The 15,975-nt window shown below is 38.9% G+C and overlaps 1 protein-coding gene and 1 long non-coding RNA gene across 10 annotated transcripts in view; one reads left to right on the top strand and one right to left on the bottom strand.

Moving 5' to 3' along the window:
• LOC122222808 overlaps positions 1–5,806 on the bottom strand; it is an 83,009-nt gene extending 77,203 nt beyond the window's left edge. For all 9 annotated transcript variants that reach the window (XR_006203877.1, XR_006203883.1, XR_006203880.1 and 6 more), the window contains exons 1-3: positions 5,485–5,806; positions 4,641–4,810; positions 1,400–1,509 (exon numbers count right to left, since the gene is read on the bottom strand). This is a non-coding gene — a long non-coding RNA (uncharacterized LOC122222808). The remainder of the gene's footprint in view (positions 1–1,399; positions 1,510–4,640; positions 4,811–5,484) is intronic.
• A 149-nt stretch (positions 5,807–5,955) lies between these two features.
• The window catches only part of SGPP1 (sphingosine-1-phosphate phosphatase 1), a 35,927-nt gene continuing 25,907 nt past the window's right edge, over positions 5,956–15,975 (top strand). The window contains exon 1 of the mRNA XM_042943450.1: positions 5,956–6,826. Coding sequence (XP_042799384.1) covers positions 6,128–6,826 — 699 coding nt within the window. The 5' untranslated portion in view covers positions 5,956–6,127. The remainder of the gene's footprint in view (positions 6,827–15,975) is intronic.

Genomic DNA, 15,975 nt, shown 5'->3' with positions numbered 1-15,975 from the left:
GTTAAGACATGAAACCATAAAACTCCCAGAAGAAAACAGGCAGTAGGCTCCTTGACATCAGTATTAGTAATTTTTTTTTTTTTTTTGGAACTGGCTCCAAAAGCAAAAACAAACAAGTTGGACTACACCAAATTGAAAAGTTTCCGCATAGCGAAGGAAACCATCAGCAAAAGAAAAAGTAAACCTATCAAATGGGAGAAGATATTTTCAAATCATATACCTGATAAGGGGTTAATATCCAAAACATACTTAAAAATTCAGACAATTCATAACAAAAAATTTTTTTAATGGACAGAAGATCTGAATACACATTTTTTTCCAAAGAAGACATATAGAAGGCCAACAGGCACATGAAAAGATGCTCAATATTACCAATCATCAGGTAAATAAATGAAATATCATCACACATCTGTCAGAATAGGTATTACAAAAAAGACAAGAAATAAAAGATTTAGGTGAGGATGTAGAGAAAAAGAAACTCTTGTAGACTGTTGATGGGAATGTAAATTTGTGCACCCACTATGGAAAACAGTATGAAGATTCCTAAAAAAATTAAAAATAGGCCTGCCATATGATGAAGAAATTCCACGCTGGGTTTTCTGTCTGAAGAAAAAGAAAACACTAAATTGAAAAGATATATGTACCCTTATGTTTGTTGCAGCATTAATTTATAGTAACTAAGATATAGAAACAACCTAAGTGTGCATTGATGGATGAATGTATAAAGATGTGGCATATAAATATAATGGAATACTACTCAGCTATTAAAAAGAATGAAATCATGCCATTTGCAACAATATGGATGGACCTTGAGGGTACTCTGCAAAGGAAATAGGTCAGACAGAGAAAGGCAAATACTACACGATCTTACTTGTATGTGGAACCTAAAAAACAAAACAACACAAAGCCTAGACTCCTAGATGTAGAAACCAGACTGGTGGGTGCCAGAGAAGAAAGGAGATTGCTGGGGGAGATATGGGTGACAGGGATCAAGAGGTACAAACTTTCAGAACTAAAATAAAAAAGTCATGGGGATATAATGTACAGCATGGGGAATATAGTCAATAATACTGCATTAACTTTGTATGGTAATAGCTGGTAAAGAGACTTATTTTGGTGATTATTTTGCAATGTATACAAATGTTGAATTACCAAGTGGTACATCTGAAGCTAACATAATGTTGTCAAATATACCACAATTAAAAAAAAAAAAAAAGAAAAAAGAACAAAAAGGAAAAACAAAAAGAAAATATACCAAACACATTTTATAAATACTTTCACCAATGGCTAGTTTATAAAAACAATTTATGTTCTTCAGAAAATTAAATTAACCATTTTGATTAATGGAGCATTTAGTATATTACAAACATAGAAATATTAGGGGCAAATCAACACCTACCAAAATGTCTGGAATGATGAATGGGCAGATGTGGTTGGAGGTTTCAAGTCTTGAATTAAAAAAAAAAAAAATCTTCTGAGTTGGGTATACACGTGTATTACCAATCATTTCTAGAAAAGAAAAAGCCAAGAGCCAGATTTTAATAATAAGAAAACTGGAACTGGATAGAGACATTAACAAAGGGGGAAATTCTTAGGAAGAAAAAAATGGTTTTAAAAAAAGTACTATAAATTTGGGGTAAAATAAAACTGAGTATAAATGGTCTATATGGTAAGGAAAGAATTCCATGGTCATCTCAGCCAGCATGGATTAGAGTTAAAGTGGGTGAGAGGCCATATATTTTTTTTGCCTAAAATACTCTCAGATCATTTTCTGTAAGGTTTTCTTCCTTCGAATCTTACTCTGGGAAAAGTGATTTGAAATGTTAGGGCATAGAAAACACAAAGCATAGAAAATTCCTTATCTGTTAATTACAAATTTTATGTTTATCACATTTTATTTATATTTGTGCTATGCTAGGCATCTTTTTAAGAATTCAGAGGAAATCCTATTTTTTAGAAAATAAAACTAATCAAAGATGCAGGATAAAATCAGTAGGTATTTATGCAAAGAATTAAAAAAACATAGGTTTAATATTTCAAAAATAACAAATTCATATTCACCATTTATTGATGCCCATAATGCACTATGTACTGACATCTACATGTCAAGACTATTCTAGTGATAGTTAATAGTAATAATTTAGGCTAAATAGCTTGCAATATATAAATTTTGTAGTTTAATGAACAAGAAATTAAGTTATATTCCAGGGTCAAAAAATTATAATAAATATTCAGTTTAAAATAAGTATTATCATTTTCTTATTAAGTAATGTAGTTTTTTCCCTCCTAGTTTCATTGTATAATTGACATAGAAGTCTGTATCAGTTTAAGGTGTATAACATAATGATTTATGTATATATTACAAAATGATAACCACAATTTTAGTTAACATCCATCAACTCACATAGTTACAATTTTTTTTCTTATGATGAGATTTTAAGATTATCTCAGTAACTTTCAAATATACAATATGGTATAACAGTTTTAAATATATATTACTTAGAAGATGTATTTCTAAAGGTAAAATTCTTTGACTTCATTGTAAAATTAGTTCAATCAATGATTTATCTCAACCCAATATGACAAAATACAACTTTATTTAAATTAGTTGTGGAAGGCAAAATGACCAAGGCTAAGCCTATATATTGTGTTTCCCTACTACTTTTATGAAAGAAATGACAGCAATATTTTACCTTTGTATAGTTCATGTATCACAAAAAAGATTTCAATATTACATAAAGTTAAACTCAAGTACAGAGAAGGATCTAACAAAATTTAACATGTTAATTATGCAACATAAACTAAGACATTTGGCTTTGCAGGGAAGACACTGAATTACACCCAGATAATCATGTCATTACTTGGTAGCAATGTTTTTCTTTTTAAAAAATGTTTATGCTTTGTTATAAAAAATGCTTGCCACAGAAAGTTTATATTTGAATCTTTTGATATGGTTCAATTTCTGTTAAGTTTCAAGATGAAAAGTATCAGAGTGAGTGTAAACAGAATCCACCAGAACTATTCTTTTCATCATGGTGCTTTGGTGCTTTTGGCCTTGTCCTTATCATTAACAGATTTACAGCAGCAGCAGGACACTGTCAGCCTTTTCAAGTTTTGTCTTTTGACTTGCATTCTTTTCCTCTTCAGTGCAGTCAGAGGCCAAATTCCCACCTCCCCATCATCTTTGTCTCTGTATTGTCTTAAAAAAATTTTTTTTAATGCTTATTTTTAGAGAGAGAAAGACACACACACACACACACACACACAGAATGCAAGCAGGGCAGGGAGGGGGGGTGGGGCAGAGAGAGAGGCAGACACAGAACCCAAGGCAGGCTCTAGGCTCTGAGCTGTCAGCACAGAGTCCAATGCGGACTCGAACTCACGAGCCATGAGATCATGACCTGAGCTGAAGGCGGACGCTTAGCCAACTGAGCCACCCAGGTGCCCCTCTTTTTTCTCTTTTAAAGAGGATATTACATTCTGACAAAATATGACAGTGATGAAGTCATATTTTAGCCGTAGGATATAAATATCACCTCCTACTTTGTTTTATATGTTTTCCTCTTTCTCTGCTCTCTTTAGGCTAATTAGTCCCCAGAATTGGAAATTCCTTGAATGAATCCGAATAATTCTTTATCTGAACAAGGGGCACCTGAGTGGCTCAGTCAGTTGAGCGTCTCTTGATTTTGGCTCACTCAGGTTGTGATCCCAGGGTTGTGGGATCCACACTGAGCTTGGAGCGTGCTTGAGATTCTCTCCTTCTGTCCTTCTCCCCTGCTCGTACCTGCTCTCTCTCTCTCTCTCTCTCTCTCACTCTCTCAAAAAAAATTCAGCCTTTATAAACAAATGATTTTGACAGAAACCAGGCTCCTCCCACCTTTGTACAAGTTGCTCCTTGTTTTCAAATCCCAGCTAATCATCCATTTCACAGGACCATTCATAACCTAATGCCACCTCTCTGCTTACTCCATGAAGTGATTGCTTGTGTCTGATTTCTTTGATCCGTTTGGTATGTCTGGCTTTATGTCTTTGAATATACTCGCATGTTTTGTCTCCCTCACTAGATTATAAATGCCTCAATATTAGACACAATGTGTTCTAATCAAGGACGGACAATTATTTGCCTGCAGACCTATGAATTCAAATGAATTTAACTTTTTCCTAGTTCCAAAATCCTTTCCAAATATCTTCCTTCTGATTCCCAGAACCACAGTCCAAGTTCCTGCCCCCATTCCCTCTCACCTGACTACTGCAATCATCTTCTAATTATTTACCTAGCCTTTGCTCTCTGACCTCTGGCAATTTACCTTCGATTTCCTTCTCAGTTATCTTTCTAAAGCAGTTCTGATGGTGTCACTCCCTAGGTTAAAAGCCCTCCATGGCTCTCCACTGCCTACAAATAAAATCTCCAGCTTGGCATTCAAGGTCTTTACAGTCTGGTCCCATCCCCTCTTTCTAACCCCATTCCAACCACTTACTCCTCCTACTGTGTATTCTATGAGCTACTGTTTATCAAATACATCTTTGCACATTCCTATCCCATCTTTCTTCATTTTCTGTCTTTCCTAAGATGAGTTTCTCCACCTACTCTCATCATGCTCTTTAATAAAGGATCCCAGCTCAAGAGGATTACTTCTTACCTGGCTTGTTGTCCCTAGTCAACTTGTTTCTTCTCCGTTCCAGAGCATGTTATCTCCATTTTAGCATTTTCCATTTATACTGTGAGCAACTTTAAGACAGAGATGATGATTTATTTATCTTCCTATGGCTATAGCGTAGCAAGTGAAGTGGGAGGAAGAGAATAATTTCCCTAGGAAATGAAGGAAATACTGCTAAAGACACAGGTAGGGGAAATTTCCCAACTTTCTTGGAAGAGGTTCAAATTCTTTAATTATTGACATCCACCTTACTTGAAGTAGCTTCTTGGAATTAAGAGTTCAGAGAATCTCTGGGGCACCTGGGTGGCTAGTCCAACTTTGGCTCAGGTCATGATCTCATTGGTGGTGGGTTGGAGCCCCACCTGGGGCTCTGTGCTGACAGCTCAGAGCCAGGAGCCTGCTTCAAATTCTGTTATCTCCCTCTCTCTCTGCCCCTCCCCCATTTGTGTTCTTCTTTCTCTCTCTCTCTCAAAAATAAGTATTAAAAAAAAGTTCAGAGACTTTCTAATAAAAAAAGTATTTTCTAGAATACTTTTCTAGAAGTCAAGTTTGTAACTTTCCTGACATGGAAATTAAAACTCTAAATCAGCCTCATCAAGCTCAAAAAATCTACAGCCTGCCTCCAGGAACCAATTAATTTCTTCTGTGCAACCCCACCTAGCTATTAGAATTTATTAAAATACTACATTTAAGTCAAGATAACTGTGATCTCTTATTTGATCAATGGTGCAGTATTGTCCTGGGATCTACATCTAATCTTGCCACCACTGGTCAATTGGCACGTGGCTTTCAGGACATGAGCCGTCAGAAACAGCTCTGTAATTACTTGTGATTACTTGAGTCGAACGATTCCGGGCCTATGGTGGTTATTTCGCCTTCATTCACCATTAAACACTTGATTCTGTGCCAGCAGGATGTCCGGGTGCTTGGCCACTCGCACCTCGGAGGCCGGCCCCCAGGGTCGTGGCCTCTCCGAACCAACGGTGGTCAGAGGCAAGCCGGCAGCATCAGCCGGAGGGAAACGAGGGCTGAAGTTGGAGAAGGGGGCGGACAAGGTCCGCCCGCCCAGCGCCGCGACGCCTGGCGGGTGTCAAGGCGAACCTCAACACAGCCACCCCGCTGAGCCTCAGCACCCCCACGCCGCCGGATGCGCTCGAGGCGGCCGCGCGCGGCCAGGCGCCCTCCCGGCGCGGCAGTGGGGGGCGGGGCTGGGCGCTGCGCGCGCCGGCGCGTGGAGGCCGCGGGCGGTGGCGGAGCGCGCGCGGCCTGGGAGGGGCGCGCGGGGCGGAGGCGCGCGGCGGCGGCGGCTGCGGCCTGTGGCGCCGTCACCGGGCAGAGCCGAGCGGGTCCGGCTAGGCGCTGCTGCCGCTGGCCAGGTGCGCGGGGACGATTCCAGGCTGCGCCAGGGTCCGGCCCGCCTTCCCGCCGCCGACGTCCTCCCGTCTGCGGGCCGCCAGGGTCCCGTTATCATGTCGCTGAGGCAGCGCCTGGCCCAGCTGGCTCGCCGTCTGCAGGAGCCGCAGAAAGTGGCCCGTTTCCAGCGGCTGTGCGGGGTGGAAGCGCTGCCTCGCCGCTCCGCCGCTCCCGCCACCGATCCGAGGGAGGATGAGAAAGCGGAGGCGCCCCTAGCCGGAGACGCCCGGCGCCGAGAGCCGCAGCCTGGGGCGTCTGCAGGCCCCCAGCCGCCCGGGAACGACCGCAATCAGTGTCCCGCCAAGCCCGGCGGCGGCGGCGGCGCCCCCAACGGCGTGCGGAACGGGCTGGCGACCGAGCTGGGCCCGGCCTCGCCGCCGCGCGTGGGGGCCCTGCGCCGCAACTCGCTGACGGGCGAGGAGGGTGAGCTGGCCCACGTGAGCAACTGGCCGCTCTACTACCTGTTCTGCTTCGGCACCGAGCTGGGCAACGAACTCTTTTACATCCTGTTCTTCCCCTTCTGGATCTGGAACCTGGACGCCCTGGTGGGCCGGAGGCTCGTGGTCATCTGGGTGCTGGTCATGTACCTGGGCCAGTGCACCAAGGACATCATCCGCTGGCCGCGGCCGGCCTCGCCGCCCGTGGTCAAGTTGGAGGTCTTCTACAACTCCGAGTACAGCATGCCCTCCACCCATGCCATGTCCGGCACCGCCATCCCCATCTCCATGATCCTCCTCACCTACGGCCGCTGGCAGGTAAGGGTCCCTTGTCTGTCGTCTGCTCAGCCTTGGAGAGTTAAACTACCCAGAGTTGTCTTCACTCCCCGCAGTTATGTTAATTTGGCCGTTCCCCTCCCAAACCTCTCTTTCCGCGGGATTTCACAGTCCCCGCAAACAGGCCTTTTCTAGGTTTTAAAAAATTAAATGATCCGGGAAAACTTAAGAGACTTAGCTGTCAAACTGTATTCTAATAACAGTGCCTTTCTTAGAACCCAAAGGAAACGCTATTCGTGGAGTAACATTATCATTGAGCTTTGGTTGAGTTTTTAAAATGGTTTTAATTCTTGTGATGCACAGAATATAATTGTAATTAAGTATGATGTTCTTACACTTAACCAAGACCCAGTTTCACCATAATGATGCCTTGCCCCAGACCAATTCTGCCAGGCCTGGGTAAAGTCTTGAGCTTTATTTACTGAGACAGTGTTTATAAAACCGTCGTGTAATTGCAAAACAAACATGGTCGTTCGAGGCTATGAAGAAATGAATTTTAAACGAAGGCCACTGTTTATGGAAGTGAATGGAACGCAGCCTGAGTTATCTTTTTTAGGGGTGTGGCTGCTAATTTGCTGTTGGATACAAAGTTTAATTAATCTCCTAAATCACTGATTTGTAGTATCAGTTGTTGAGCTATTACAGTATTACTGTTTCATTAGCTTTGAAAGTGCATACTTTTATTACAGTTTTTCTTAAAATCAGGGCTCTTGGTCAGACTAGTGGGTTTATAAAAATGACACGTAACGACAGCAAGGACAGCCTGACAATCGGGGATGAGTTTCGAATGGGAAATATCTTATATTTTGCTTCCTTCTTTTGGCCTCCCATTTTTCACTCTTTCATGTTACTTAGGTTTGAATACTGATTCTCTTTTTTATAGAAGCAACATTTATTCTTAGACTGCTATCTTGTTTTATCCATCTTTTAAAAATTGTAAGGAGCTTTGTTCCTACTGTAGACCAGTCCCTTAATTTAAGAATAAACTTAGTAATCATGGAGAATCTAAAGAATTAGACATCCTCAATTTTTTTTTTTCCACCAGAGCACGAAATCATCTTAAATTGAGATATACTCAATTCTGTGTAAAACTCCATTATGTTAAGCTTACTCATGCCAGATTTAATTGCAGTATAATGTCTTATCCCCATGGGCACTTCTGTGCAGTACATCTCTCTTACAGTATCATGCAAAATATGTAATGTGCAGAGTAAGAATGACAGAATTACGACAGAAGAGTACCATGGACAATTATTTTTTCCTATTTAGCCAAAGGCGACATAGGTGATACTCAAAATTGTAAAATAGTGCTGCCTATTTTGCATGAAAGATAAATATCATGTTTTATTTGATCTAAATATTTTAGAATTTAAGATTGTCATTGATTTATGTTTGGCATATTTACTGGTTAGCTAATGATGTTTGTCTTATTTTCACGAGACTTTCAGGAAAAAACTGTAACTGTAGGGTCTTTTATAATTCCTCAATGAGTAGCTATGTTGCATGGTGTTACTATTAGAGTCCAAGTAAAAAAAAAAGGTTATTTTTTGCTCACTTATTCAAAGCACGTGCTAACAGAAAGTCTGAAAACTGTACTGCTGATGATTTATGAATTGTAGATATTGGTATTGTAATATTTCAGGGTTATTTGAATTCTTAGAAAAAGCTTACATTATAGTTTTGGACAACCTAGTATGTTTAATTCAAAGTTTGAGGAATTCGTATATCGTACAATTTTATAAATTTAGCTAGACACGACTTTAAAAATCACCTACTCGGGGCGCCTGGGTGGCTCAGTCGGTTAAGCGGCTGACTTCGGCTCAGGTCATAATCTCGCGGTCGGTGAGTTCGAGCCCCGCGTCGGGCTCTGTGCTGACAGCTCAGAGCCTGGAGCCTGTTTCGGATTCTGTGTCTCCCTTTCTCTCTGACCCTCCCCCGTTCATGCTCTGTCTCTCTCTGTCTCCAAAATAAATAAACGTTAAAAAAAAAAATATTTAAAAAAAAATAAAAATCACCTACTCTCAAACTGTATTTTACATATGTGGAGACTGAACTATTAGAATTAATCTTGTAAAATTAAATTTCTTATTTTAGATTTTTTTACTTTAAATTCGAGTAAACTTCTAAATTCGAATAATTGTTTATCTTTTGGTTATAGAAGAAAGGCTCCCTTGTATGGAAGTTCTGTGTTTATAAATGTTTTTAATAACCTAGTATGAAAAACAAAATGCTTTTTTACTTTTTACTTTTTTTTATGTTTACTTTTGAGAGAGAGAGACAAAGGTGAGTGGGAGAGGGGCAGAGAGAAAGAGAGACACAGAATCCAAAGCAAGCTCCAGGCTCTGAGCTGTCAGCACAGAGCCCGTCGCCGGGCTCAAACACATGAACTGTGAGATCATGACTTGAGCCAATGTCTGATGCTCAATTGACTGAGCCACCCAGGCGCCCCAACTTTTTTACTCTTTAAAAAAATCCTGTTATAATTGAAAACAAAAGTACCTTCCTTTGCTTAAGCTGTTTCGGTCCTACTCTCTGTCAGTTAGTATTGTAGTAGTTTGGAGGCTTATATTTTCAGGAGTGTGTAATGAAAAAACGATACTGGAAACTGGGGTAAGAATTCAGCAATGAAAGCCTGGTGTTTTTCTAATTAATAGTAGTTTGGGTTGATAGTCCTGTCTATCTGCTGGGCCCCTAGTGCTTATTCAGGACAAGTGTGGTTATTTCTATATGCCTGGGATGCTGAAACATCTCTGGAAACAGTTCTCTCACATACCATCCTTTTGGTGTGGAATAACTGCTCCCTGCCAATTAATGTGAAATCAGCTTTTGAAATCTGCTCAAGATTGACTTCCTATAAAGAGTATCCTCCCCCCCCCCCCCCCATTTTTTGGCTGTTTAAAAAAATTTTTTTTTAAGTTTATTTATTTTGAGAGAGACAGAGACCGTGCAAGTGGGGGAGGAGCAGAGAGAGCTGGGGGGAGAGAGAATCCCAAGCAGGCTCCCTGCTGCCATTGCAGAGCCCCAAGTGGGACTTGAACTCATTAAACATTGAGATCCTGATATGAGCCAAACCAGGAGTCTGATGCTTAACCCACGGAACCTACCAAGTGCCCCTACACAGAGCCTTTTTATTTTTAATTAACCCCTTCTGTTTCATTAATCCTCATTTATTCTTAAAATGACCATAGACCAACAAAATTACTTCGGGCTTGTTGAAAGTGCAGGTTTCTATCCCTACTCTCAGAGATTCTGATCCATTAGCTAGCTAAGTGAGGTCTATTGCATTTTACTGAAGTTTCCCAAAGATTTCTGAGGAAAAAAAAAGTATTTTCTTAAACCCCTAATAAGTAAAATTAACTCTTGATCCTTAAAATATATTTTGTATTTCTCCAACATTGTTGTCTCACCTTTTTTGCAATTCCAGTCTTTGAATCTTTTTAAGGTATGTTATATCAAAAGAGAGATCGGAACAGTATGACTCCAAGCAGTTATTTGATATTAGAAGAATTTTTTTTCATGCTGATGCAAGATAGAAAGTGTATGGCATTTCCAGGTATTAAGTAACTTGAAATCCATTAGCCAGGATAATAATTACTGCTTTCATATTATTTGTTGGAATTTTTTTGTAGCCTGAATTGGGAAAAAATAAGAAATCAGGAGCATTAGGTACTAAGAACATGGTCCTTTGAAGAATAATCTAAAATTAAAAGTAAAGCACTCCTTTTGTACTTATTTTTGCATGTTTTTTCCAAAAATAAAAATTCTTAATTTTTAAATAATATTGCATATGAGTTCTAATTATATACTTGATTTAATGACGTTAAGAAAGTTTTTAGATTAATCTCATTTTAAAAAATTGTCATCATCATACACTTTATAGCCAAACCCATTCCCAACTGGTCCATATGCTCTCACTAATTTTAATAATAATAATAGTAATTCTAGTGTTAACATGTATGAAGGTCAGACATTTTTTAAAATGTCTATTACCTGATTTAGTCTACTTTTATAACTTCCCAATGTTTGGTCCTACTATTAATACAAGTTTACAGATCAGGAAAGTAAGGTAGAGGAAGATTAATTTATTCAAAGTAACATAGCTAGTAAGTCTCACAGGGAAAATTTAAATCTTACAGACTTCAGGGGCACCTGGGGGGCTCAGTCTGTTAAGCGTTCAACTTTGGCTCAGGTCATGATCTCAACTGGTTCAGGTCATGATCTCATGGTCCGTCCGTGAGTTTGCGCTCAGCGTCAGGCTCTGTGCTGACAGCTCAGAGCCTGGAGCCTGCTTCGGATTGTGTTACCTCTCTTTATGTCTCTCCATAGCTCATGCTCTATCTTTCTGTCTCAAAAATAAATAAACATTAGAAAAAAATTTTTAATCTTACAGACTCCAGAGCTTATGCAGAAATTCTTTTGAAATCACACTGTGAGATTTTTAAAGAATCTTTTCAATAATAAATATTTTTGAAATAGGATTGTGTCAAACTACACAAACAGCTTTTTAGAAGCTTGAGAAGCTTTTAGAAACATGCCTTGAGAAGATAATATGTGTGTATATAAATACATATGCAATAGCCACAAATATTTATGTTTTAAACATGTATTAAGTTGTTGACTGAAATCAGTGCTGATTTTTCTCACCCTTCCTTTTCCTCTATTTTTCTAATATAAATAAAAAATTCAGTAAATATAATAAGAGCTTTGGAAAAGAAAAACACATAAGATATTTTATTAAAATATAGTTTATTGTAAATAATAAAGATATCTGTGAGGTCATGAAAAAATAAAAGGAAGGCAAGAAGAACTACAAAAGTGGGTCAGTAATGACAAAAGCTAGAAAAGGCTTCAAGAGCCAAGGAAAACTGATCACACTGGTAATTCTGGGAAGAAACACAGTTCATTAAAAAATCAAATTGGTTTGCTCTTTGATTTCTTTTTACCTCATATCATACTTGTGCTTGAAATGCACATTTTCCTGATTTTGTAAGCGCTTACTATTAATCCTTCCTTTAAAAATAATTGAATTTATTTGTTTGAGTAGGGGATACTTAATAGAAAATTTAATATTTACATGAAAATATGAAGAGGAGAGTACATTTCTTTTCTTTTTCTATTCCAAAGCTACCAGAATCTCTTTTCCAGAAGAATTCATTGTTCTAAGTCTGTTGTTTAGCCTTCTGGAGAATCTTTACTTTTGTAGACATATATCTATATAGTTTATTTTTGATACAAATGGTAGCATACTATACTTTTCTGGACCTTGCTTTTTTCATTTAGAAATATATTGTGGGAAGATTTTCCTTTTCTTTTACCCAGCAGTTAATGAGTACTAACTTTTTGTGCTTAACAGTTGTTTTAAGTGCTTTACATGACTTAATTGTTTTAATCCCCCTAAAATCCTCAGAGTATTATCACCTATTTGCAGAAAAAGAAATTGAGGTAGAGGGAAATTAAGTAATTTGCTCCAGTTGACTCTTACAAGTACCTAACAGACCCTGGATTCAAACCTAGAGAGTTTAAAAGATTTTTTTTTTTTTAATCTTTATTTAGTTTTGAGAGAGACAGAGACAGAGCAAGAGCAGGAGAGGGGCAGAGATAGAGGGAGACACTGAATCTGAAGCAGGCACCAGGCTCTGAGCTGTCAGCACAGAGTCCAACGCAGGGCTTGAAATCACAAATCGCGAGATCATAACCCGAGATGAAGTCGGACGCTTAACCGACAGAGCCACCCAGGCACCCCTAAACCTAGAGTTTAGCTGCAAAATTACACTATGCTACTGTATTATATTGTCTCTCCATGTTAGCACTTTCCATTTTATATATATATATATATATATATATATATATATATATATATATATATGTATATGTATATATATGTATATGTGTATATGTGTGTGTGTGTATATATATGTACACACACACACACACACATATACACACACACATACATGTATATATACATTTTTTTTTAACAGTTTGAGATCAGAGCGCGAGCATGTGTGCATGCGTAAGCATGCACAAGCAGGGGACGGGCAGAAAGAGAGGAAGATAGAATCCCAAGCAGGCTCCACACTGTCAGCATGGAGCCTGAACCGCCTGAGTGAAAGTCAGCTGCTTAACTGACTGGGCCACCCAGGCACCCCGGCACTTTCCATACTGTATAGATAGCTGTATTAATTTTTTCACATTTACATTACTTTCCAATATATTAACATAGTGTAATTTATTTAGTAGGTTGACTATTTCAGTACTGTGTATTCAAAGATTTCTCATTTTTTTTTCTATTAGATTGCTGGCATTTTACTTACTGATTTTTTTTTTAAATTATACCTTTGGGTGTCTGGGTGGCTCACTGTTGGGAGATTGAGCCCCACATGGGGCTCTGTGCTGTGCGTGGAGCCTGCAAAGATTCTCACTCTTCTCCCTCCACCCCTCCCCTGTTTGCTTTGTGCATGTGTGCACACTCTCTCTCTAATAAAAAAAAATTAAAAAAAATTAAACTATACCTCTTGGGTTTTCCTTTTTCTTTTTAAACTGCTGTTCTGCCTTCAAATAATGTTCTATTTCAAGTATAGCCTAAGAAGCTTGCAATGGTATACTTTCATTTTCCCTCTCTCTTTTTTTATTATTGTTGTCATACACTTTACATCTACGTATGTTATAAAACTCACAATAATACATTTTTGTGTAATGTTCCAGCATTTCTAGAAATTTTTTTTTCTCCCCTCTTCCTCTGTCTCCCTCCAGATCTTAGAAATTCAGTTTCATGTATGTTAAATTGTTTAACACTGGTCACTCACAGATCACTGATGTGATGGTGATGATGATGATGATGAGTGCAATGTTTTTGCTCTTGATGCTTCGTTTTAGATCATCTCTATTGCCATAACTTCCAGTTCACTGATCTTTTCTTCTGCAGTATCTGATTTTCTGGTGGACTCAAGTAGGATGGGATATATTTTCACATACTATATATTTTATATCTAGAAGCTCCAATTAGATGTTTTTTTAATCTTCCTTTTTTCCTGCTCATTATGTTCTTATTTCTTTTACATTCTTGAATATAATATTTTATTTTATTTTTAATGTTCATTTATTTTTGAGGGGGGAGGAGGGGCAGAGAGAGAGGGAGACACAGAACTCGAAAACCGGCTCCAGTCTCCAAGCTGTCAGCATAGAACCCGACTCGGGCTTGACCTCACAAATTGTGAAATCAAGACCTGAGCCAAAGTCGGACGCTTAAGCAGCTGAGCCACCCACATGCCCCTTAAGTATAAGATTAAAAAAAAAAAAAAAAGAAAAAAAATTTTAATGTTTATTCATTTTTGAGAGATAGAGCATGAGTGGGGTAGGGGCAGAAAGAGAGGGAGACACGGAGTCCAAAGAAGGCTCCAGACTCTGAGCTGTCAGCACAGAGTCCCACATGGGGCTCAAACTCATGGGCCGCGAGATCATGACCTGAGTGGAAGTTAAGTCAGACATTTAACTGACTGAGCTACCCAGACGCCCCTGAGTATAAGATTTTCATAACTGTTTTAAAGTTCTTATCCACTAGTTTCATCATCTTTGTCATCTTTGTGTGGTTCTAATATTTCTCCTGGTTATGGATTATATTATTCGGCTTCTTTGGTAATTTTTAAGAGTTTTAGATTTTGTTGTATTCCTTTAAATAATGTTGGACTTTGTTGTGGTTACAGTTTAATGTTTTTAATGTTTGCAAGCATTACAAGCTTGCATTAAACATTACAGTTTAATGTTTTAAGCTAGAGAGAGTCCAGAATAACCATAGATTAGAGCTAATTTGTCCTCACTGCTAAGGCCATAAGATTCTTATTTTTTTTAAAGATTTTTTTTTTTTTTTAAATAATCTCTACACCCAACATGGGGCTTGAGTTTAAAACCCCCGAGATCAAGAGCTTGTTCTTTGTAAGGACTGAGCCAGCCAGGTGCCCCAAGCAATAACCTTCTAAAGAGTACCCAATTCCCTTAGTACTCTGCTGGGTAGGAAAGTGATTCCAGGCCTGTGTGAACTTTGGGAATTGATTGGCCTACTGTTTTCTGGTATTTTTTCTCCCATCCTTGTGGACTTTCACCCCATGCAGGCACAGATTAATACTCAGCAAACTATTTGCAGAGACCCCCTACAGATCTTCTGGACTTGTGCGATTCCTCTCTCCAGTGTTCTGTCCTGCAAACTAATAGCTGCCTTGGCCTCTGGAAATTCCAGTCTTCTTCCCCTTAACTCAGTGAGACTGCTAGACTTTGTTTTGGTTCCTCCTCCCATGCTACAGCCTGGAAACTGCCTCCAGCAGCAACCTAGGGCAGTCGTAGGGCCCATCTCATATGTTTCCCTTTTCTCATGAATTACAGTTCTGTGCTGCTTGTTTTCCAGTGTCTGAAAATGGTTTTATATAATTTGTCTCATTTTCTGGATGTTTACAATGGAACAGCTGTACTTACAACAGTTAATCCTTTATGGGCAGAAACAAATCCTCTCACCTCTACTTACTGGTTTTTGTTTTTTATATTAAAAAATGTATTGAGATGTAATTCATGTACCATACAGTTCACCCATTTAAATTATGCAATTCTAGCTTTCAATAGGGGTGGCTCAGTTGATGAAGCATCAGACTTTGGCTCAGGTCATGATCTCATGGTTCATGAGTGCAAGCCCCACGTTGGGCTGTGTGCTGACAGCTCAGAGTCTGGAGCTTGCTTCAAACTCTGTGTCTCCCTCTCTCTGCCCCTCCCCCACACTCTTGCTCTGTGTGTGTCTCTCAAAAATAAATAAACATTAAAAAAATAAAAAAAATACCTTTCAATATATTCATAGAGTTGTGCAACCATCATCACAGTCAATTTTAGAACATTTTCTACCACTCAAAGGAATCCCATACTCGTAGCAGTCATTCCCCATTTCCCCCCAATTCCTAGGTAACCCTAGACAACCACTAATCCACTTTATGTCTCTATAGATTTGCCTACTCTGGACATTTCATATAAATGGGAACATAAAATATTTAGTCTGTTGCTGGCTTCTTTCACTTAGCATGTTTTAAGATTCATCTGTATTATATCATGTATCAGTACTTCATTCCTTTTTATTGCTAAGTAATATTCCATCA

Source organism: Panthera leo, chromosome B3 (genome assembly GCF_018350215.1).
Source record: "Panthera leo isolate Ple1 chromosome B3, P.leo_Ple1_pat1.1, whole genome shotgun sequence".
Lineage (NCBI taxonomy): Eukaryota > Metazoa > Chordata > Mammalia > Carnivora > Felidae > Panthera > Panthera leo.
Note: the sequence above shows the minus strand (reverse complement) of the source record. Positions and strands in the feature narration are given on the sequence as shown.